Source organism: Mizuhopecten yessoensis, unplaced genomic scaffold (assembly GCF_002113885.1).
Source record: "Mizuhopecten yessoensis strain PY_sf001 unplaced genomic scaffold, ASM211388v2 scaffold9541, whole genome shotgun sequence".
Lineage (NCBI taxonomy): Eukaryota > Metazoa > Mollusca > Bivalvia > Pectinida > Pectinidae > Mizuhopecten > Mizuhopecten yessoensis.
The window spans coordinates 1,243,816-1,267,042 of NW_018408099.1; the positions used below are offsets into that span (position 1 = coordinate 1,243,816).

The 23,227-nt window shown below is 36.1% G+C and overlaps 1 protein-coding gene across 1 annotated transcript; it reads left to right on the forward strand.

Annotated features, from left to right (window-relative positions):
- The first annotated feature begins 586 nt into the window (after positions 1-586).
- On the forward strand, positions 587-15,322 carry LOC110458318 (heme-binding protein 2-like). The gene is made up of 5 exons (XM_021509973.1): positions 587-691; positions 6,449-6,591; positions 8,548-8,680; positions 9,867-10,035; positions 14,869-15,322. The coding sequence occupies exons 2-5, from the start codon at positions 6,451-6,453 to the stop codon at positions 15,038-15,040; spliced, it is 615 nt and encodes a 204-aa protein (XP_021365648.1). The 5' UTR covers positions 587-691; positions 6,449-6,450; the 3' UTR covers positions 15,041-15,322.
- The last annotated feature ends 7,905 nt before the right edge of the window (positions 15,323-23,227 follow it).

Sequence of the window (23,227 nt, forward strand, 5' to 3'; positions counted from 1 at the left end):
CGAAGATTGATGACAAGGCTTCTGTAAAACCTGGATGATGAAGTAAAAACTTAAATGACTGAGGTCAAAAAACTTCTCTAAAGCTAACAAAAAGTGCAGTTGAAATTTGCTTTAAAGGAGTACATCATTAAAACATTTATTTTTTTAAAGATTGGGTGATTAGAAAAAGGGTCTAAATGTAAATGGTTTGTTTATTAAGATGAACATCAATCCTGAACAGGAATATTTATATATTATGCTTACCAATCAGAAAGATTTATGAATACAATATTTCTCACACGTGAAACAAGTGTAGAAATACAGTTTGTCTTATTGCATTTTTCATTTGAAAAAAAACACCTCTCATAAAATTCAATTTTGATAAAATGTTTTGTTTCTTCAGCTGGCATTATGTTCCATTCATACGCCTTTTTGAACTCCTGTTATACTTATCAATACTTAACCGTTTTGATCCTCATGCGACTTCTCAGTGCTCCTAGGAGCAACACTGTTGATAGTGTTAAACTATCCTAGATGCTATTTTACGGCATGCCCCGGTAATATATACCATTACTCATGTGTTTATATGTTTTATACGTGAGAAGGTGAAGGTCACCAAATGTGTATATATCAGTGAGTGTTTACGTATCTGTCATAAGCTTAACAGCAAACACAGTATAACAACAGAAGATATCACAAGGACGAAAGAGCGGTAAGCTTGGACTAAATAATGTTATTTAAACATGTATATTATATGAACTGTTCTGGATTATTTGTTTTTCAAAATGGTCAAGATTCAGCTTAATTATATGTTGATTTATATGCTAAATGTTTCATACATTTTATCACAAACAAACTGTAATTAACAATAGCGACACAGTCAATTTTCAAGCAATGTAGATTATCGTAATTTGTATTGTGACAATGATATATTGTATGCAGCATTGCTCAAGTAGCCGGATCCCATTTATCCATTGAAAAAAATCGACAAATAGAAACTTATAAGAAATTGTTTTCGTAAAATGAACTTATCACTTTGTAGGCATTGTCAACATCTTGCTTTTAAAAGATGTAATGACATGCATATAACTAAAAATTTGATTAAAATAGGAATATGATAGAATCATAACTATATCTGGCGCTTTAGCTCGGCGTTGCACACAATCTCTGATTTACCTGGATGATGAAATTTGATAAGCTTCTCTGCTTAATGAACTCATACGTCAGATTTAATATATCTGTGGTATTACTTGCGGATGTAAGATTGCGAAATTCAATAAGGAAATTTAGTTTTTGAATTAGTTGTTAAATAAATGAAGTTTCCAATTTGATAACAAATTTTGCAACAATAAATTTCATTTGGTATTCATCTTCGTGTACGAATTAATCAGTTTTAAAGTGCACAGCAGTCAATTAGCCGGCTATCACTTTGTCAGCGCGGAGTGTGTTTATTTGTTCCAGATATCTGATAACTCTATTAAAGTGCAGGAATGGCGAATATTCAACACATTTATGTTGTATTAAAAAGGAACCAATGGAATAATCGTGTCAAATTGCGAACCCTCAAAATACGCCAATTTTCCAAAAACTTACTGACGTATTTTTTATATACATGTAACAAGCTACTTTATTTTATAGGTTTATAAACATTGAACCTGAATTAAGACCTTATTTATGTACAATGAACAGTGATGTTCATGTATCAATGTGTTACCATTTAACAATAAAAGTTTATATTAAGATTCCTATCGATTTAGCAAGTGTACGTGTGTTCCACGGGAACTTGTAGAATGAGAGCAATATGGCCGAGAAAATTCGATTCCAAGAGCTAATTATAAGTTTTAAAATGTAGAGGAAATGGTATTATCTCATACATGAGTGATCGACGTAGAATAATGACTTTTCATTCAGAATCGGAACTAGGTTTTAGAAACGGGATGGACCATGTGAACTCCAAAGGAGCCTTAAGGTTAAGTCGTTGTCCTGCTTACTTAGAGCATTAGACTTTAGATTAAAAATAGTGAGAAACGCAAGCAGAAATCCTGATAATCGATGAACACTTTATCATTTGATTTTGCTTCGTTCTATTTCTGTTATGGTATGAAAATTAGATTACTGTTTCGTTTAGGATTTTATTTTTCATTTCACTTAATATGTGACCGCTAGAGAATGCAGTCCCGCGGTTAAAAATGTCTATGCCGCAGTTAACTACATCATACGATTAGAATAATTTTGTTTCAATAATTTAGTTAATAAGGTAGGATCAAGGGCCTATTTAGATTAAAAATTAGCGTCGGCTCACGCTTGGAGTTTTAAAACAAAATAAATGCAAAAATGTATGGGTATAGGAAGCTTAAATCAGGAAAAGTTAGTTTCAGAATTCATTTTATGAGAAATGGGACCTCACTGATTTCCACCTGTGTGGGTGTTAAAGGTGCGGTAATACAATTTCTCCTAGAGCATTTACATGGCACAATTATTATAAAATTATATCACCAACGAGTGCAACATATTCCAGTATGTTATTTTGATACCGAATAGTACACTATTACAAGAAAGAATTGTTCTTTAATAAAGATTAAATCAGAAACGTATGTGAAATTATTACTAATTGGAGAATTCCAATTTTGGACACGTTAATTCACATAATTCTAAAACGAGTCTATTTTTCATACTTAAAAGTTGCCTACTAATATTATCTTTCAACATCAGAAAATTTCAAAAAAATGACAACCGGTAAATTTTTCATGCAACACTTTTATTTAAGAAGAAAAAAGAAAAACAAAGCTTTCTTTTCACTTTTCTTATAAATTGTGTTTTCTTCACAACACAAAGTCCTTGGGTCGTGATTTTTAGAAAGCATGTTGTTAATGTGAATGGATATCAGTATGGTAATCATTGGTGACCTGGCCTAAAATATAATGTTTGTATGAGGAGCAGACAAGGATATCTTTCCTTGCTTTACTTGATTAGAGACAAGGATATCATTCCTTGCTTTACTTGAATAGAGACAAGGATATCCTAGGATATCTTTCCTTGCTTTACTTGATTAGAGACAAGGATATCATTCCTTGCTTTACTTGAATAGAGACAAGGATATCATTCCTTGCTTTACTTGAATAGAGACAAGGATATCATTCCTTGCTTTACTTGAATAGAGATAAGGATATCCTAGGATATCATTCCTTGCTTTACTTGAATAGAGACAAGGATATCCTAGGATATCATTCCTTGCTTTACTTGAATAGAGACAAGGATATCCTAGGATATCTTTCCTTGCTTTACTTGATTAGAGACAAGGATATCATTCCTTGCTTTACTTGATTAGAGACAAGGATATCATTCCTTGCTTTAGTTGATTAGAGACAAGGATATCCTAGGATATCTTTCCTTGCTTTACTTGATTAGAGACAAGGATATCATTCCTTGCTTTACTTGATTAGAGACAAGGATATCATTCCTTGCTTTAGTTGATTAGAGACAAGGATATCCTAGGATATCTTTCCTTGCTTTACTTGATTAGAGACAAGGATATCATTCCTTGCTTTACTTGATTAGAGACAAGGATATCATTCCTTGCTTTAGTTGATTAGAGACAAGGATATCCTAGGATATCTTTCCTTGCTTTACTTGATTAGAGACAAGGATATCATTCCTTGCTTTACTTGATTAGAGACAAGGATATCATTCCTTGCTTTAGTTGATTAGAGACAAGGATATCCTAGGATATCTTTCCTTGCTTTACTTGATTAGAGACAAGGATATCATTCCTTGCTTTACTTGATTAGAGACAAGGATATCATTCCTTGCTTTAGTTGATTAGAGACAAGGATATCCTAGGATATCTTTCCTTGCTTTACTTGATTAGAGACAAGGATATCATTCCTTGCTTTACTTGATTAGAGACAAGGATATCATTCCTTGCTTTAGTTGATTAGAGACAAGGATATCCTAGGATATCATTCCTTGCTTTACTTGATTAGAGACAAGGATATCCTAGGATATCTTTCCTTGCTTTACTTGATTAGAGACAAGGATATCATTCCTTGCTTTACTTGATTAGAGACAAGGATATCATTCCTTGCTTTAGTTGATTAGAGACAAGGATATCCTAGGATATCTTTCCTTGCTTTACTTGATTAGAGACAAGGATATCATTCCTTGCTTTACTTGATTAGAGACAAGGATATCATTCCTTGCTTTAGTTGATTAGAGACAAGGATATCCTAGGATATCTTTCCTTGCTTTACTTGATTAGAGACAAGGATATCATTCCTTGCTTTACTTGATTAGAGACAAGGATATCATTCCTTGCTTTAGTTGATTAGAGACAAGGATATCCTAGGATATCATTCCTTGCTTTACTTGATTAGAGACAAGGATATCATTCCTTGCTTTACTTGATTAGAGACAAGGATATCATTCCTTGCTTTAGTTGATTAGAGACAAGGATATCCTAGGATATCATTCCTTGCTTTACTTGATTAGAGACAAGGATATCATTCCTTGCTTTACTTGATTAGAGACAAGGATATCATTCCTTGCTTTAGTTGATTAGAGACAAGGATATCCTAGGATATCATTCCTTGCTTTACTTGATTAGAGACAAGGATATCATTCCTTGCTTTACTTGATTAGAGACAAGGATATCATTCCTTGCTTTAGTTGATTAGAGACAAGGATATCCTAGGATATCATTCCTTGCTTTACTTGATTAGAGACAAGGATATCATTCCTTGCTTTAGTTGATTAGAGACAAGGATATCCTAGGATATCATTCCTTGCTTTACTTGATTAGAGACAAGGATATCCTAGGATATCTTTCCTTGCTTTACTTGATTAGAGACAAGGATATCTTTCCTTGCTTTACTTGATTAGAGACAAGGATATCCTAGGATATCTTTCCTTGCTTTACTTGATTAGAGTTAAAGATATAAGATAATGTAAAACTCCGTCATATTTTGTTTAATGAATGAGCAAAAGACGAAATTGAATAATAATAAAGTGTATATTAGTTTTAGTATTAAGATTATTTAATTGTTTTTAAATATTTGTATGTCTTTGTCTACAACACAATCTCATCCTTAAGTAGTTCTCCAGGGGAAGACTACTGTTGCGGAATACATATTTATGAGTTATCACTGCTGCACATAACTTAAAAACATGCATAATATAATGAAGGGATTTTGTATGAAACATAAACAGAAAATGTATCAGTATTTACCCTAATAATCAATGATAATCAAATCTTCATGATTATGTAAAATTGTGCTTTGGCCATGTTTGGCATGCTTAAAACGTATTTTACCAGTTTTAATATTACATAAAAACGATTCTGTTGTCAGAATATATGGGGTTTTTTTCGAATTAGGGTTATCTTGCTTACTTCTTGTATACCAATGACATATTTAGTATCACCGTAATAGTAGTTTTTGTATACACTATACACTATCATAATGCATGTCATAATTGCATTCGCCTGCGACATTTATCCGTCATTTTTTTAGGATACCCCCGTCACTCAACCTGGTGTTATGCAAGGAGGTCCACTGCGGTTATCAGTATTAATAATGAATAATCATATATATGCGGTTATTGTTCATTTTATGTATCCTCATCTGTCGAAAAGTTAAACAAATCAAAGTGAGGGCCGAATGTTGACCCCCTCCTTTGAAATCAAATTATGATTTATACTATATTTGAGGCATACACCAGTGGTCATGTTCGTATGTGTATTTTATAGGTAAAACGTACGTAGACAGAATGAGTGAACGCAGTGGTCCGAAACAACGACAATAAATCTGTTATACTGACAAAATATGTTTTACCGCTGTCAGTCTGGCAAATGTTCAAGTTCACTACCTTCATCATCATGTTGTTACTATTGAGGACTTAAAAAACCCAAATGTCACAATTACATACCAGATTTTCGTTTTTATACAAATTCCTGTCATGTACATCGTTAAATACGCCCTAATTTATCTATTTAACACTGATTAATTCCGTCTTCTGTAGGAAACTCCAATAACAACATTTCAATGTTGTCAACTGCTAAACCATGGGAACTTCTTTGCCATCAATATTTATCACTGAAAACATATGCGACACGTACTGTACTTCCCCTCCCGTGTAAATCACCTGTCTCTTAACCGTATGAGCTTACAGGCAAGAGATCGTCACAGAATGTACCCCTATAGAAGAAGTATGCTAGAATTCATCTTTGGCATGCCTTGCTACACGGCATTGTTAATCATGATTTGAAGGAAAACATAGCAGGTGTTTTTATGACAACACATCGACACGACCACGAATATAAATATGTGTTTAATTCGGATGAAAAATATATGTATTGTACCATTAAATAATAAAAATTCACCTTTAAATCAGGGACGAATGTAATCGATTTTTATTAATTTGAAATATATGTTCAAGAAGCAAATGTGATGTTACAATGTATTATCACTTGCAGGTATGTTTTCCCCATACCGGTGGTTAGCGTTTTTTTGGTGTGCAGTTGCCCTTACTGACGCCGCCGTCATTCCCGTGGGTGGTACATGCGACTACAATGGCCTCCAGTGTCCAGTGTACCAAGTCCTTTCTCCGCCGACCGAGGTAAAGAACACACAATGTTCAGGTTTGCTTCTTTTCGACACATCTGATGGTGTCTTTGTGATAAATAAACCAAAAAAAACGGACTCCCGTGACACTGTCAAACAATATAACTAAGCGTCTGAAACTGTTGTTTCCGGCATGACTATTCCGTCTTTGCGTATTGCAGAGTTATCTTCTCTTGTGAGCAGGTATTGATTGTTACGTCATTTGTTTGTGAGAGTAACGTTATCAATTTTTGAGAAAACGTCGTAATTTTCTCACACAAACCAATGACGTAACAATCAATACCTGCTCACAAGAGAAGATAACTCTGCATTACGCAAAGACGGAATAGCTTTGATAAATCATTTTTGAAAAGAAAATTAAAATCATACCTTACGGGACTTTTATGAGAAACAATCAAGATGAAATGAACAAAATATAATCAACAACAGTGTTCGGAGTGTTAAAAAACAAACTTGGGCCCGACCCGGATGTGGACCATGAGCATCAGACTGCTAGACTATCGCTATTGAGCTGCTTTTTCGACGGAAGTGGCTTGGACAAATTGTTAAACAGTTATGTCAAAACGGAAGTTATGGGGGATTACTGTATATAGGAAAAACCAAAGTGCAGCGGGACAGTTATCGTGAACTAGGCCCGTGTGACAAAACTTGAGCTGCAGATTCCATCTCAACACACTACCTTCCTTATCACCAGCGTCGAATTTGGGTTTTTTACCATTTCGCGAAAACAACTATTGTTTTCGCTATCATTTTTGTTCATATTTTTATGCCATAGTTTCGTTTCGTCCTTATCATTTAGATAATTGCAGATATGTTTATGATCGTTTTGTATACTATATAGGTCGTGGTTTTGATACACCAATATATATATGTTTTTGCTGGCTATGGTAATGCCAAGTTATTAAAAATAAATGTCAAGCTAAGGTCTCGATATTGGTTGAAAGTCACCAATTTCATTTTTTAAACAAAATAAAAATGTTGACAACAGGACGTCACGTTGTGAATTGATAAATACCACGTATCGGGAAACATAACGAAGAATTGCATCGCATTTATCACTCTGTGGTTAAAATGTCGTTCTTGGGTAAAATCATGATGAACTCTTCAATCGTGACAGTAGGAATGTGTCAAAATGACATGGGTAAAGTGGCGAAGTTAGCAACTTTGTGTACCGCAAAGAGTCATGGTCGCGTGATACTATTAACCGGCAGGAATTTACAATTTGACATCCATGCGAATTGAATCGGTAATGATAAAAGTTTGACCTTGAAAAATAAACATTAACGGGTTCAAAACAGCCAAATAGATTCCGATCTTTTATTTTTAAAGGAGAATTGCTAAAATCACAATTGTTCAGTTTTCTTTATGTCTCGCAAATTCGGCTGTTGGCGGTCATCGTCCGACCTGTTTGAAATACTGCCTTTAGCGTACACATTCTGCCGATATCGATGACCGATTCAGTCGGATTTGCAGACGATAAAAAAACCTACTTGGAAACGTGTATTCCATAACAAAAAAAGGTAAAAGATTTATCCGTATATAAGATTGAATCTTTTCTGAAACTTATTGTTGTGAAAACAACATCGTTATATTCCAATTACCTGTTCTGCCCATGCCAGGTGACCGTGCCAGCGCTAACGTTATATTTGCGACGTGCTTTCTTATTAATTCCATGTGTTGGCATGGCTACCTAAACAGCATGTATGTATTTACACCTGGTCATTGTTTTCCATTTTGATTGACAGGTGGAAATATATACGTTGTAGCTTGGTCAATGATTAATCGGAAAATGATCATACAGAATGATGGGGTGTCTTTCATGTCATTCTGACATATTTCTAGTTTCATATTCATACGTAGCTATGTACCCGGCTTGCATTGGCACCGGCATTAAACATATGTTTCTACTCCTGTATTGAAGAACATAATACAACACCAGTTTTCCCTACAGAAGTACGAGCTTCGCCACTATGAGCCCGCTTCATGGATTGCCACGACTGAGACGGTGGCCGAATACACACCTAGTGTCAGTCGCAGGATGTACTTCCGTTTGAAGAACTACTTTGACGGAGGTAACAGCAACAGTAAGTAATCTGAGCGACGATACATGTACGGATGTGGAGTACGCGCTGAGACCTAATAGGGACAACTGTATCTGTTGTAATAGCTCATATATCAGTGTCCATTTTATCCATCTGATCCTTGCTTCACTACATTATTAATCGAAGGGTTATTCGATATTCTAATTTTGTCGGTACAATGTATATTAAAAGTCTGCAGTTGATGTGTCTGTATTCATCGCCGATATCCTGCTATAAGAAAATCCTCTACGCCAAAATAGTGACTGTAATTTTCTAGCTAATACTCGGGGAAATATCCCGATATCATCTACTCTTGTGTTTCAACAAAGGAAACATGGTGTCCACTGACATTTTGTTCTATACCACTGTCCACAGGGGATAAATGCCCATTTCCTAGTCAATCTTATTTCGCCGGATCTAATCTGTGGAGCTCCAGTCAATACGCTACGAAATGAATATATTTCCACTCATGCAGTAGATGATCAATATATATATATAGACCGATAAAAACGCATGTCTGTACGATTTTGAATACGTAAAAAATGTTCTATAAAAAATATGATACACGCATCAAAATACTAAAGAACAGAAATGAGTTTCCATGGAATATGATGCATTGAGCGAGCTATTCACCACATTTAAACGCGAGACTAAAATACTTTTAAATACATGTAATGAAAAAGATATTATACTCAAATAAACATATGAATGTACTACAAAGTTATTCAAACATCGTCAACAATGCTGGTGGTCATCATGAGTAGAAGGAAAAGTCCGTTGCTGTTCCAAAAAATATACGTAGGTATTTTAATGAAAGATACGGGAAATTAAAGCATTCGATGTTATTAAAGAGCACAATTTAAAAAATGTTCTTAACAGAAGATATTGATTACATTAGGCATTCTGCAAATCGAATTTTGATAATCATTGTAACCATTTAAGTTGTTTGATATGTGATCACTGCACTCGGCTAACTGTTCAGTGCACACATGTATGTAGTTTTAGGAGTATGTTAACATGTACAGAGGTCAAAGAGTTTATAGTAATTGAGAAATTGCATTTGTGTAACTGCATTACCTGAACACCTCAACTACGATTAGATGTATTCCTACTATGTCTGCTCGGGTTATTTGGTGATGTGCTATAAGGTTTCCCACGTATCTGAAGAGCTGTCTCGTTGTAACCATAGATCAGAACTTGGAAATGACTGTCCCTGTGTTGACGATGCGCGAGAACACGGATGTAAACGGGATGTACAGATACACCAAGTACTTCCTCTTGGTTGATTCGAACGCACCGGACCCCACCGGAAATGGCGTGTACAAGTACAACAGGCCTGCGTTTCGTGCGTATGTCAGGTGGGTAAGCGTGCGAAGGTAATTATGTAGATAAGTCATCATGAATTACGCCAAATTTAAGTAGTTGAGAACAGCAATTTTGCTGCCATTTGTAGATTTCGGGGCAATTTTAATATATTGCTTTTAACATTATTTTAATGGTTGTGAACCTAAATGTTGTCTCAAGCGGAAATTATGATCCTTTGCATTTTTGTTTAAACTAGCAGTGTAATCTTTAAGATAATAACACTCACTTTTAACTCACTTTTATCGACAGCAAGACATTTCCAACTGAATGCGCGAGTTTAAGACAAAATAATTGCATGTTAATGCAGTGAGATTAATGCTGACACAGTGGTTGAAACAGTAAAGAACAAGAAGATTGAGAATTATAGTTCTGAAGAGGTTCTTAAGAATCGACGTGAACAAGCAATATCACAATATGTTTGTGGTCTTTTACTGAAGGTAGTGTTTTGGATACGAACTTTGGTAAATGGATTGTACATGTGGAAAACCCGCAATGAATTATCGATTGTACATTTGTACGAACACCTATGACAACAGAACTCTAGACGCTATTCGTGTCTGGTGTTGTAAATATACGTACTATTACCTATCATTGCAATACTTACCAAATATTACGATCGTATATGACGAGTAATATATTAGTAGGGCCTAACGTACGTACACACATCGAGACCTGATAGCAGTGAGTTGGATTTTTACATTATTTAATGTTTAAATAACTCTTTTAAACCCCAGCTCTCGTATTGCTTTGTATTCCAATCTATAATCGATTAAAATGCCTAGTTGTTCTAACAGCGGTGTTTTTCTCTTATTGCTAAAGTTGAGTAAATATTAAAACTTCACTTTTTGGGAAGAAAAGTAGACAATGATAATTTGAAAAAAACTACCTTTTAATAGTTGTATAATCTTCGAGTTAAGTAACCATTAAAGCTGCACTTTTGAGAAAGAAAGTTAAAGAATAATAATTTCAAATAACCTACAATGTATCTTTTAACCGTTGTATAATTATATGATTTTCAAAAATAAAATATAAACGTTGGACGATCTTTGGTATCCAAATGTACCACCTAGTCATCACTCACAAATACGGTAGCATAGTTTACTTCATAGAGAATAACATATAGTAGATATGCTACTTAGATCGTCCTCTTATAGATTGACAACTGGCATCTATCATTCATGGCATACTTTCGATAGAAATATAACAATGCTACATGTACCAATTATCATGCTTACATATACAGGAAAACAAAATCGATGTCATTTATAAGATATTATTAACTTAGATCACCATAAAAAAAATAAAAAAAAATCAAAGGTTAAAAATGATCAACAGGATAACCCGTAAAATGATAAGACAAGCTACAGGTAAAATTAATCGCTAGTTTTGTTTAGCACATTCTTTTATTTTTATGCAAGAAAATTTGACTAAAATACAGCGAAAACGGAGGATTGCGTTAAGTAGCACGTGCCAATTGAATTTCAACCTTGTTGTCAAGCCCGACATCAGAAACTTCTAATAAAGATTACACTTATATAACGCTATTTGCTTTAATGCAGTAATGTTTTCGTACACAGACGTTATGAACATGCAATGCACCCCCTCCCCCCTTTATTTATTCATTTATGTGCACATTGAGATTATTATCTCGCTTAATGTATAATGGTGATTGTAAGCCGGTTTTTCTTAACAATTATAACTAATACTATTATCCATATGTGTAAAGCGACTTTCCTATTGACACTCTGGTTTCTTCTCACATTAAGAACACCTGAGCGCTTATACCCGGGCAAACAAAGAGTGGTCAATCTAAGTATAAAAAACATGTTTCATAATTAATGCGAAATAAACTTCATATTTATGTCCAAATTGAGTGATAAACTGTTGTTTGACTAATCTTTTAATTTTACATTCAGAGATGTTCTGTATTCCAACAACAAAACGATTTATTTTTGTCTCATTTATCCTATAGAACTTGAATAATCAGTTCCATATACCGACATGCACCTAAAGTATAAAAAAAAAGTTATTACCTCACTACTACAGGTATATGACAATCCTGGAGACTTTACTTTGACGGTCGTTACTTTAATGTTACTAAAAATATAAGCCCTCCTTTTAGCTGTTGTAAAATTCAATCAATCCCTCCATATGTAATTAACATGTCTAAGCAACAGGATGCTTTTAAAAGAAATCCACATAGCCAGGGAAATGTACCAGAGGAGGTCAAATGTGCACAGTAAATCATATCGTTGTAATCATGAACTTATTTCCGACTACAACTCTTCATTGGCTTTTATCATTTAACGTTTATCCACTGTCTCTTAGATCATTGATGACCTGGATATTTTTATAGATACAATGGGAGACATCATGGCGGGTTTCTCCTCCGTTTCTGTTATGATTCTAGCAAGCTTTCTTTTCTGTTTGATCTGTGTTTGCTGTTGTCTTTTCCTGTCAATTTTGATTGCTTATGTGATGCCGCTATGGAAAACCAATATTTTTATCCTGGTGTGATGCTGCTGTGGTATGCCTCCGCGATTGTATTCGAGTGGGCGGACATAGTGTTGTCCGTATCCGTCCCGTCCCGTCCGGTCCCGTCCCGTCCCCGTCCCCGTCCCGTCCCGTCCCGCCCGGTCCTGTCCCGATTCTTTGTCAATGATCAATCAACTTCATTTCTGAACGTTTTTGATCAAGCATTACATAAACGTCAAGCAAGAGAACATCTGCAATGAATATGTGTTTAAGGATTCCAAAGTCAGGATCAAGGTCACTGTTTATATTTATAGACATAAACGAAACAATTGCAATATAATTTGCATGGGAAACATGAGCATTGAGGTATTACAGACGTTATTTCAGTTCATTACACTATCGTTGCATTATATATATATTGTCCTTTTATATTCAAAGCAAGATATTTGTGTACGTTGGAACATCCATGCCTAATGATGCTTACTTACATAACTTTGTCCACGCGTGTTATAATGGTGGTATGGTTGACTCCAATGTGTTGCTGCTATTGCTTGTTTTGGCCTTGTATGTTTTTGCCATTTTTGTAAAAAAAATAGCATATTTTTTCTTAACAGAAGCCTTCCCTGTAACCGTCATTATACAAATAAAACAATGAATCATAATTTTGGTGTGATATACGCGAAATAGTTCGCCACAATTTTAAAAACATGTGTTCCTTAAATTTCTAATCGACATGTTTTTCAGTTTTAAATACAATATACGGTAATGCACTGCGATGTGCAAGAAAGACCTATTCGTACGGTGTTAAAAGTATTACCCTGTAATGGACAAAGGTAAACAGCAATTTACTTGAAAGAAAAAAAGCTATCTGATTGTTCATGTTAGAATTTCTGTTTTACTCATATTTAAGAACATACGATTAAGTTTAGGTCTTAACACTAAAAATTGTCCACCCCACCATATGGCCTTAGTTGTCTATCATCTTTTAAATAACCCATTCAAATAATCAATCTTCATTCAACAGTCGAGTAGTTGGCGTATACCTTTTTTGACTGTTATAATATAAACGTTACACTACTTCAGTATTGGTGCATTAAGAGTTTGTCATGGTAGACCGTTGTAATCCTTTTTATGGTGCCCGTAAGTACAGCTTTTAGTGTATCGGGGTTAACGATCTTTTTACAGTATCCATCCCAGTCACAGGGGACATATAGAAAACAGTTTTTCGTGTCGATACACTTTTAACTAGTGCTTAACGTTTAAGCAGGAAAAAAACAACCACCAGTTTAATGACTTTCGTGCAATGTATGTCAAGGCAAAGAGAGAGAAAATTGACAAAATAGGGGAGGTGTCATGGGAGGCGTTACAAAGTGGCAAGATAAACATTTGGAATAGAAATATAACTAAACTTAAAATAGGAAAAAGGCCTAACTGTCGCAGTATGGCACGTTATTCTGTACACATCAATGTCGACAATGCCGCATTAGCACTTGTCATTCATCGCAGTGGCACATGGGAAATTCTCTGATATGAAAAGGAAGGGTGAGTTGCTCTTCATCTGGTGTAGTTGTACTTATCATGTAAAGATCTCCAGTTCAGCGACACGTGCTAGCCTATCAACAACTGCAAGGTGACCCACTATTGGGGAATTTAGTATGACGTCGCAACCTCCTTAAAGGATATAGTAGATCTATTAACGAAGTCGTGAATTACTCGGAGGTGTAATGCATGGCACATCGATCAGTTTCTACCCCACGGCACGTTCAGAGAGGATGTGTGATTGGTCCCGAGTCAATTAATCACAGAGCTCGTAACAAAACCATTAAGGTCTATACTTTCGACGGTGAAAACAATATATTGTAAGTAAGGATCGAGTTCAAGGTCAATACACTATGAAAGCAACATTTCCTAATCTTGAATATCTTACATAGTGTTATGAATATAAACCCAAAATTAAGTTCTGTTTTAAGTTTCATCTGCAACCAATTTATCTGAGAACAATCTTAATAAACATTTATGTACAAGTTGAATTGCCTATAGAATACATACCTAAGGGCGAGTACCATTAGAAATGGTAGTTATATAGCTGTGAATGGATTCCTGTGCATTTTCATTCGGAAACTTTATATTTACACGCAGATTGCGAGCATATCAATCTGGTAGTGTTTAAATAGAAGCCACGAAAACAGGTACCACTGCACATTTCCTGATACGCAGAATGTTAAATGTATGCTTGTTTCCCCGCAGATTCCTTGAAGATGACATTTTATAAATTCAGATAATTTAAGTATCTACAAGTTCATTTATGATGCCAAGACTTAAAATATACATCTCGTTTAATTTATTTACAGACAGTATGGAGGAAGGCCCACTTTCCAGGAAAAGTTAGATGAGCTTAATAAGCTCACAACAAGTATTGGTGACTCCAGTCTCTATCGCGCAGATAGGGCGTACTTCGCCGGTTATAATCCCCCATGGGTCAGGATCAACAGACGGAATGAGGTCTGGGTGGAAGCCAACTGATCCAGCTTTAATACTAGTCATAGACTTCTAGGTTCAGTCTAATCAAATGTTTTATATTGAGATTTGAGGCGGATGTACACGAGTGATTACAGAAAAGCAGGCAGCTGGAAGCTTGTTGAGGAATACAATGCCTTCACTCCGTGATCGAGATTAAAGGAAAGGTGTTTTTTCTGCTATACAATTATATTCAGATGTTTTAAAACAATGACATGTGTAGTATTTGAGAGTTGTCTAAGTACTTTCGTACCATGTTTAAATAAAGTTGCTTTATTCTATTACAAAGATTTGTGTTAGTTAAATTAATTAATTGGTTTATTGATTAATTTAGTTTCTCATCTGTATCAATTAACGTTTTAAACCAAATGACAGTGTTTTCAAACCACAATTATTTTGTAATACTGTAACCAATGATAAATATCATAATATCATTTTTTTCATTGAGCACTCTATACACATTTTTCAAGTACGAATCATATACGTATTTCATGCCCTTACGTCCGTCATTTAAGTCTCATTCTTCGTCTGATGCGATCATATTACAGAGTGTAAAAATGTTTCACTGCATTCATAGAAAAATACCGCACAAAAAATCAAATATTGAAATGAACAAAGGGCAAGAACTTGTGCAAAAATTATTGAATCACAATTCTTTTAAGGGAGACACAACTTCATATCATGATTATAATTTATACCAAGTTTCAAAGAGATCGGTCGAAAAATGTAGGAGGAAATTGCCGGACAAACAAAAAATTCCGCTGGACGGACGGCCGGACGGACAACCCCATACCATTATACTTCCGTCAAATTTGATGGGCGTATACAAACTGTATGATCTGGATATATTCTTTATGTTAACAAGAAAATGACGTAACCAGTTTTTGGTGCTGGACGAGCATGCGCCAACATTGAGGAAATATAATTACCGTCATCTTTCAGTAAAATGTGTCGTAGATAACCGTTGGCTTTACACTCTTGCCCTTTATTTGACAAGCTACGGCATGATTGGTGCTAAATTTGGTACATTGGACGCATAGCTTGGTTTGCGTCAGCTTCCGATAAGAAAAGATATTCAACCATCACCACAGTATTTTACGGCTACAGGGATCATCAATACTTAAAAATGGTTTCATGAATGCGAGCCCAGTGATTTCTCATTTTTTGAGTACGTGAACGAAATAAATATTTGATTTTCAAATGTCTTACAAACCATCATCATACTGCCAATTTGTAAAGTTCAACGGCCTTTTTATTTTATGTTTTTTCTATTGTTGGCGTCTTGTGCTAAATTTACCAGTCGAACTGATAATTATAAGCCATCTTTATGACATTCGTCGGTATATTCATGAGACGATTTGGCTATTGTAAAATAAAAGAGGTTAGAAATAGGTTTATTTTCAAATCTCAAACACCATCAAAACGAATTATAAGTGGGAGAGGTTGGCTGAAGTTAGAAATGTATAAGACAATTGTAAGATGAGAACTAAATCGTACTGTCTCGGAAACAATGGGTACTTTTTTTATTATATTTCCTATTGGCGGTAAAGTATAGCCTTTTTTTATGATGGAGACGTTTTTAAATTAAATTCATGATGAAGTTGGTACCCTGGGCGTGTCAGACACATTATATTCGATATATAGGTTTCTCGGGCCACATTTAAAATTGAATCATGCATAAAGGGAAGTAAACGTATGGTGATCATGTATATAATAACTCACTTTGTTATACATCTAGATTTTGTTTAATTACATTCACCAACAGAAGATGTTTATAATCGAAAAATCTTAAACACAAATTTATCAAAATCGGTACCAAGTGCAAAGTGGTGTTACATGTACATTATTGAAGAAAACAATTTACCTAAACGAAACAATATATAGTTGAAGGAATATCGGCGAAAAAACCATATCGCTGGATAATGTGCTGGATTTCAAGTACATCGTACATCGATAGCTCTAAAATGATCATTAAACTATGACTAATAGCAGTAAGAATGGTTAAGATCCTCAAAGGGAGGCGACATCATTGAGGATGATCAGGAACCTGTACGTGAGAGGACAAATTAAGACGACATCATTGAGGATGATCAGGATCCTGTAATTAAGACGACATCATTGAGGATGATTAGGATCCTGTAATTAAGACAACATCATTGAGGATGATCAGGATCATGTAATTAAGACGACATCATTGAGGATGATCAGGATCCTGTAATTAACAAGAACATCATTGAGGATGATCAGGATCCTGTAATTAAGACGACATCATTGAGGATGATCAGGATCCTGTAATTAAGACGACATCATTGAGGATGATCAGGATTCTGTAATTAAGACGACATCATTGAGGATGATCAGGATCCTGTAATTAAGAGGACATCATTGAGGATGATCAGGATCCTGTAATTAAGACGACAGCCGTGAGGATGATCAGGATCCTGTAATTAAGACGACATCATTGAGGATGATCAGGATCCTGGCATTAAGACGACATCAGTGAGGATGATCAGGAAACTGTTATTAAGACGACATCATTGAGGATGAGTAGGATCCTGTAATTAAGACGACAGCCGTGAGGATGATAGTGGCCCTGTACGTGAGACGACAGCCGTGAGGATGCTCAGGATCCTGTAATTGAGACGACATCATTAAGGATGATCAGGATCCTGTAATTCAGACGACATCAGTGAGGATGATCAGGAAACTGTTATTAAGACGACATCATTGAGGATGAGTAGGATCCTGTAATTAAGACGACATCATGGAGGATGACAGGGACCCTGTAACTGAGGCAACAGCCGTGAGGATGATAGTGACCATGTACGTGAGACGACATCATGGAGGATGACAGGGACCCTGTAATTGAGACGACAGCCGTGAGGATGATAGTGACCATGTACGTGAGACGACATCATGGAGGATGACAGGGACCCTGTAATTGAGACGACAGCCGTGAGGATGATAGTGACCCTGTACGTGAGACGACATCATGGAGGATGACAGGGACCCTGTAATTGAGACGACAGCCGTGAGGATGATAGTGGCCCTGTACGTGAGACGACAGCCGTGAGGGTGCTCAGGATCCTGTAATTGAGACGACATCATTGAGGATGATCGGGATCCTGTAATTAAGACGACATCTTTGAGGATGATCAGGATCCTGTAGTTAAGACGACAGCCGTGAGGATGATAGTGGCCCTGTACGTGAGACGACAGCCGCGAGGATGCTCAGGATCCTGTAATTGAGACGACATCATTAAGGATGATCAGGATCCTGTAATTTATACGACATCATTGAGGATGATCCGGATCCTGTAATTAAGACGACATCATTGAGGCTGATCAGGATTCTGTAATTAAGACAACATCATTGAGGATGATCAGGATCCTGGAATTTAGACGACATCAGTGAGGATGATCAGGATCCTGTTATTAAGACGAGATCATTGAGGATGATCAGGATCCTGGAATTTAGACGACATCAGTGAGGATGATCAGGATCCTGTTATTAAGACGCCATCATTGAGGATGATCAGGATCCTGTTATTAAGACGACATCAGTGAGGATGCTCAGGATACTGTAATTAAGACGCCATCATGGAGGATGACAGGGACCCTGTACGGATGATCAGGATTCTGTAATTAAGACGATATCATTGAGGATGATCAGGATCCTGGCATTAAGACGACATCAGTGAGGATGATCAGGATCCTGTTATTAAGAAGACATCATTGAGGATGATCAGGATCCTGGAATTTAGACGACATCAGTGAGGATGATCAGGATCCTGTTATTAAGACGAGATCATTGAGGATGATCAGGATCCTGGCATTAAGACGACATCAGTGAGGATTATCAGGAACCTGTTATTAAGACGACATCATTGAGGATGGTCAGGATCCTGGTATTAAGACGACATCAGTGAGGATGCTCAGGATACTGTAATTAAGACGCCATCATGGAGGATGACAGGGACCCTGTAACTGAGACAACGGCCGTGAGGATGATAGTGACCCTGTCCGTGAGACGACAGCCGTGAGGATGACAGGGACCCTGTACGTGAGACGACAGCCGTGAGGATGACAGGGACCCTGTACGGATGATCAGGATTCTGTAATTAAGACAACATCATTGAGGATGATCAGGATCCTGGCATTAAGACGACATCAGTGAGGATGCTCAGGATACTGTAATTAAGACGCCATCATGGAGGATGACAGGGACCCTGTAACTGAGACAACGGCCGTGAGGATGATAGTGACCCTGTACGTGAGACGACAGCCGCGAGGATGCTCAGGATCCTGTAATTGAGACGACATCATCGAGGATGATCAGGATCCTGTAATTAAGACGACATCAGTGAGGATGCTCAGGATACTGTAATTAAGACGACATCATGGAGGATGACAGGGACCCTGTAACTGAGACAACAGCCGTGAGGATGATAGTGACCCTGTACGTGAGACGACAGCCGTGAGGATGATAGTGACCCTGTACGTGAGACGACATCATGGAGGATGACAGGGACCCTGTACGTGAGACGACAGCCGTGAGGATGACAGGGACCCTTTAGGTGAGACGACAGCCGTGAGGATGATAGTGACCCTGTACGTGAGACGACAGCCGTGAGGATGCTCAGGATCCTGTAATTGAGACGACATCATTGAGGATGATCAGGATCCTGTAATTAAGACGACATCTTTGAGGATGCTCAGGATACTGTACATGAGACGACAGCCGTGGGGATGATCAGGACACTGTACGTGAGACGACAGCCGTGAGGATGATAGGGACCTTGTACGTGAGACGACAGCCGTGAGGATGATAGGGACCTTGTACGTGAGACGACATCATCGAGGATGCTCAGGATACTGTACGTGAGATGACATAATCCAATGTAATATATATATTTGAACTTTCTATCTGCCTTTCTGAATGTTTATTTGCCATGAAACATGTATCACGTAAAAGATACAGTTGATAATGACATTCTTAATTATTTTACTTGACTTTTGATACAATAGTTGTATCTACATGTATATAGAATACGCCATTAAAACCTGACGCTTTACAATATATAGATAAAAAAAATATTTAATCAAAAAATACAGTCAATCAATATAATCAATATAACACATTAATCATTTCAAATTAGGATTTTTGCAGCGGCTAACTGAATCAAGTGCTAAGTACTTGTCATATATATTCATGTAAATATGCGTTCCTGGCTATGTACTGGAGGAATGTCGATAATCTGTTTTACAGTGAGGTAGTACTAGCGTACGTACTTGATCCATAGTGTCATCTCTCTAAGTCACCATGTCAGAGAGCACAGTGACATCCACATACTATCATATTATACTGCACCCGGGGTTGATGTGGGCACGCGATATACAGTTTCTTTGAAAACATCAGTTGAAGCATTAAACATGTATCAATACATCGAGTAAAGGATACACCATCAGTTTACTGTACTAAAACTGAAAAATCTAGCAATCCAAAGAAACGTTTCTGAATACAATACATTATAGATTAAATGTTTTAACTTCGATAAAGAATTTTAAACAATTAAATTAAAATATATTTAAATTCGCATATTGTAATATGACGTAAATTAAGTTCGGGCAGCTGCCATTTTCTTTTTCGATTTGGTTAAATAGGTGGCACTACTTCCGTTTGAAATTTCTATGCTTCATATATTATGTCACATAAACATTCCACCCTTACTTGTTACATTGGATTATCCTGTATCCATGCTAAGTGCCTAGGCACTAAGAATGGATTATCTACAAAAATACAGAGCGTCAATTCGCCGGCAACTGAAGTTCGAGAACACTGAAGATTCGTATTAATTATTAAGACATTCAACAGATTCAGAGTATAAGAGCTGAAGTATGCAGAACTCATTTTAGACTTTCAACAAACCATACGTTTTTACTTAAGACTTTCTTCAAATATATTTTTCTTAGTGTGCAATACATCTTTCAAGAATCTTGCATAATTGAACATGAGGCACAAGTTACTATATACCATGTTACTACTTTTGAATCTGATAAGAACATGCATCGTTATACATGTGCAGGATAGCATTCAGAAAGGCGTAGCGATACGATTTATATTTTTCCTTATCGATATCAATCATAAGAAAACCAGAAACGATCTCAATTGCTTATGTTTTGAGAAAATATGGTTATAAAAAAACTGGGTACCACACCAGCGAATATAAAACCCAAGGACAAAACTATTCTTACCAATTCCAGCACGGTCAAATGGTATTGAGGAGGGCAAAGGCAAACGATCAAGTACCATACTGTGCCTTGCATCGTCTTCCTTATATTGACTATCCCGAGCCGCTAGTAAGTACGAAGATAACCCGCATCTCTGATATTCTCTATACAATTGTGTGACCGCACAACGCACCAAAAATACCGTGTGCACACCGTGCATACATCGTTCACACACCGTCCGGACATCTCCATATTTCTATATTTAAGAAAGTATAGACAGAAAGATAAGCTTATAGATATACATGTAACATGAATATAGAAACATACTAAAAACATCAAGTGTATATGTTTAAACACTAACCCGTATATATTGTTAAGCCATTCCTCAATTTACACCAACCACGATTGTTATCGCACAACGTTCGTCGATCGTCCGCACAAATGTGCGCAAGCAATGATCATCCAATTTTTTATCGTTCACACACCGTTCACACATCGTGCGCGCACCGCACATCGTATGACGTTAACGTTGTGCGATCCCACAACTGTAATGTAACCTAACAACTGCTATATAAAATGAAATTAAGTTTAAATGTGTTAAAAAGAGTGTTTTTTGTGGTAAATGTGTGAATGAGGGTAATTTTAAAAAAAACTGTGCAGGACGCTGATAGCTTAGAATACATTGTTATTTTTAGGACTCTTAGGGCTCCAAATATATTTAGCCGAAAGTTCCCGAGCAAAACCGATTGACATCAACTGAAATAAAAACTCAATTCTTTCAAAAATTGTGCATATTATGTGTGCACAAAGCAAACACGTACGTGATAAAGAGGGTCTTGCATAGTTTGAGCCCAAACCCCCAAAATTCAAAATCTTTCCAATCACGATGATGTTAATTTGGATTTTAAGAGAATGTTTCCATTTGCATTAATCATAATAAATTGAAAAGACAGGCAAGTTTTCCTTTTATACATTGATTTTCCACTTGAACAATCCCATTATCAATGGAGAAGGAGAAGTCAGTGATAATGCTTCTTTCGAAGAATTCCAAAATGTGTCTGACTGAATATTCCAATTCCAAGGATTCACGAAAAATGTCAACTGGTTACCATGGAAGTTGTAACTGGAAACGCACACAAATATCTTCATGAAGGCATCAAGTTATTATTTTTTAAAGAGTGATCTGAACATTCAATTAAAGGTTTCGGATGAGAAAGGGGGGGTTTGGGGGGGGGGGCCGATTTCAATTGTACGAACGATTGTAAACCAAAACAAATTGGTATTGTGATGGAAATTGCATAAGAAATGAAACCTTTGTTGCTGTTATGGCTTTCTTGTAGAATGTCATTTAAAGAAGGATGTGTCGGTGTAGGTTAACTGTATTGATTAAGTGGGCATAAAGACCCGTATTATACATCGTTATATGTTTTTGAAATATAACCTGAATTTGTTTTTATCAAAATGATACGTAGTAAGAAATAAGGCTGGTGGTTTCATAACATATATTCATCGACCTTATATACTGTCAGTCTCTTTTGTAACAAAACTTAATGTTCGAACATACTTAGGTCCTGAACTTGACTTCTCTTTTACTCGCTGTGGAGAGACATATGGGTCTCAAACTATTGTAGTCATGGTATTGTTAATCAACAAACAATATATCAAAATATCCATATTTAAATATAAAACTAACCTAACATAATATGACGTTTATTACTGTTCAAATAGAGTTTAAAACTAACATAACATAATATGACATTAAATACTGTTCAAATAGAGCTTAAAACTAATCAAACACAATATGACATTTAATACTGTTCAAATCGAGCTTAAAACTAACCTAACATTATATGACGTTTAATACTGTTCAAATAGAGCTTAAAACTAATCTAACATTATATGACGTTTAATACTGTTCAAAAAGAGCTTAAAACTAACCTAACATAATAGGACGTTTAATAC

Bases quoted from the DNA above. Each gene is read 5' to 3' on its own strand.
- LOC110458318 (XM_021509973.1), top strand. From the start codon at position 6,451: ATGTTTTCCCCATACCGGTGGTTAGCGTTTTTTTGGTGTGCAGTTGCC. The intron at 6,592-8,547 runs GTAAAGAACACA...TTTTCCCTACAG, and splicing joins TCCTTTCTCCGCCGACCGAG to AAGTACGAGCTTCGCCACTA. The intron at 10,036-14,868 runs GTGGGTAAGCGT...ATTTATTTACAG, and splicing joins GCGTTTCGTGCGTATGTCAG to ACAGTATGGAGGAAGGCCCA.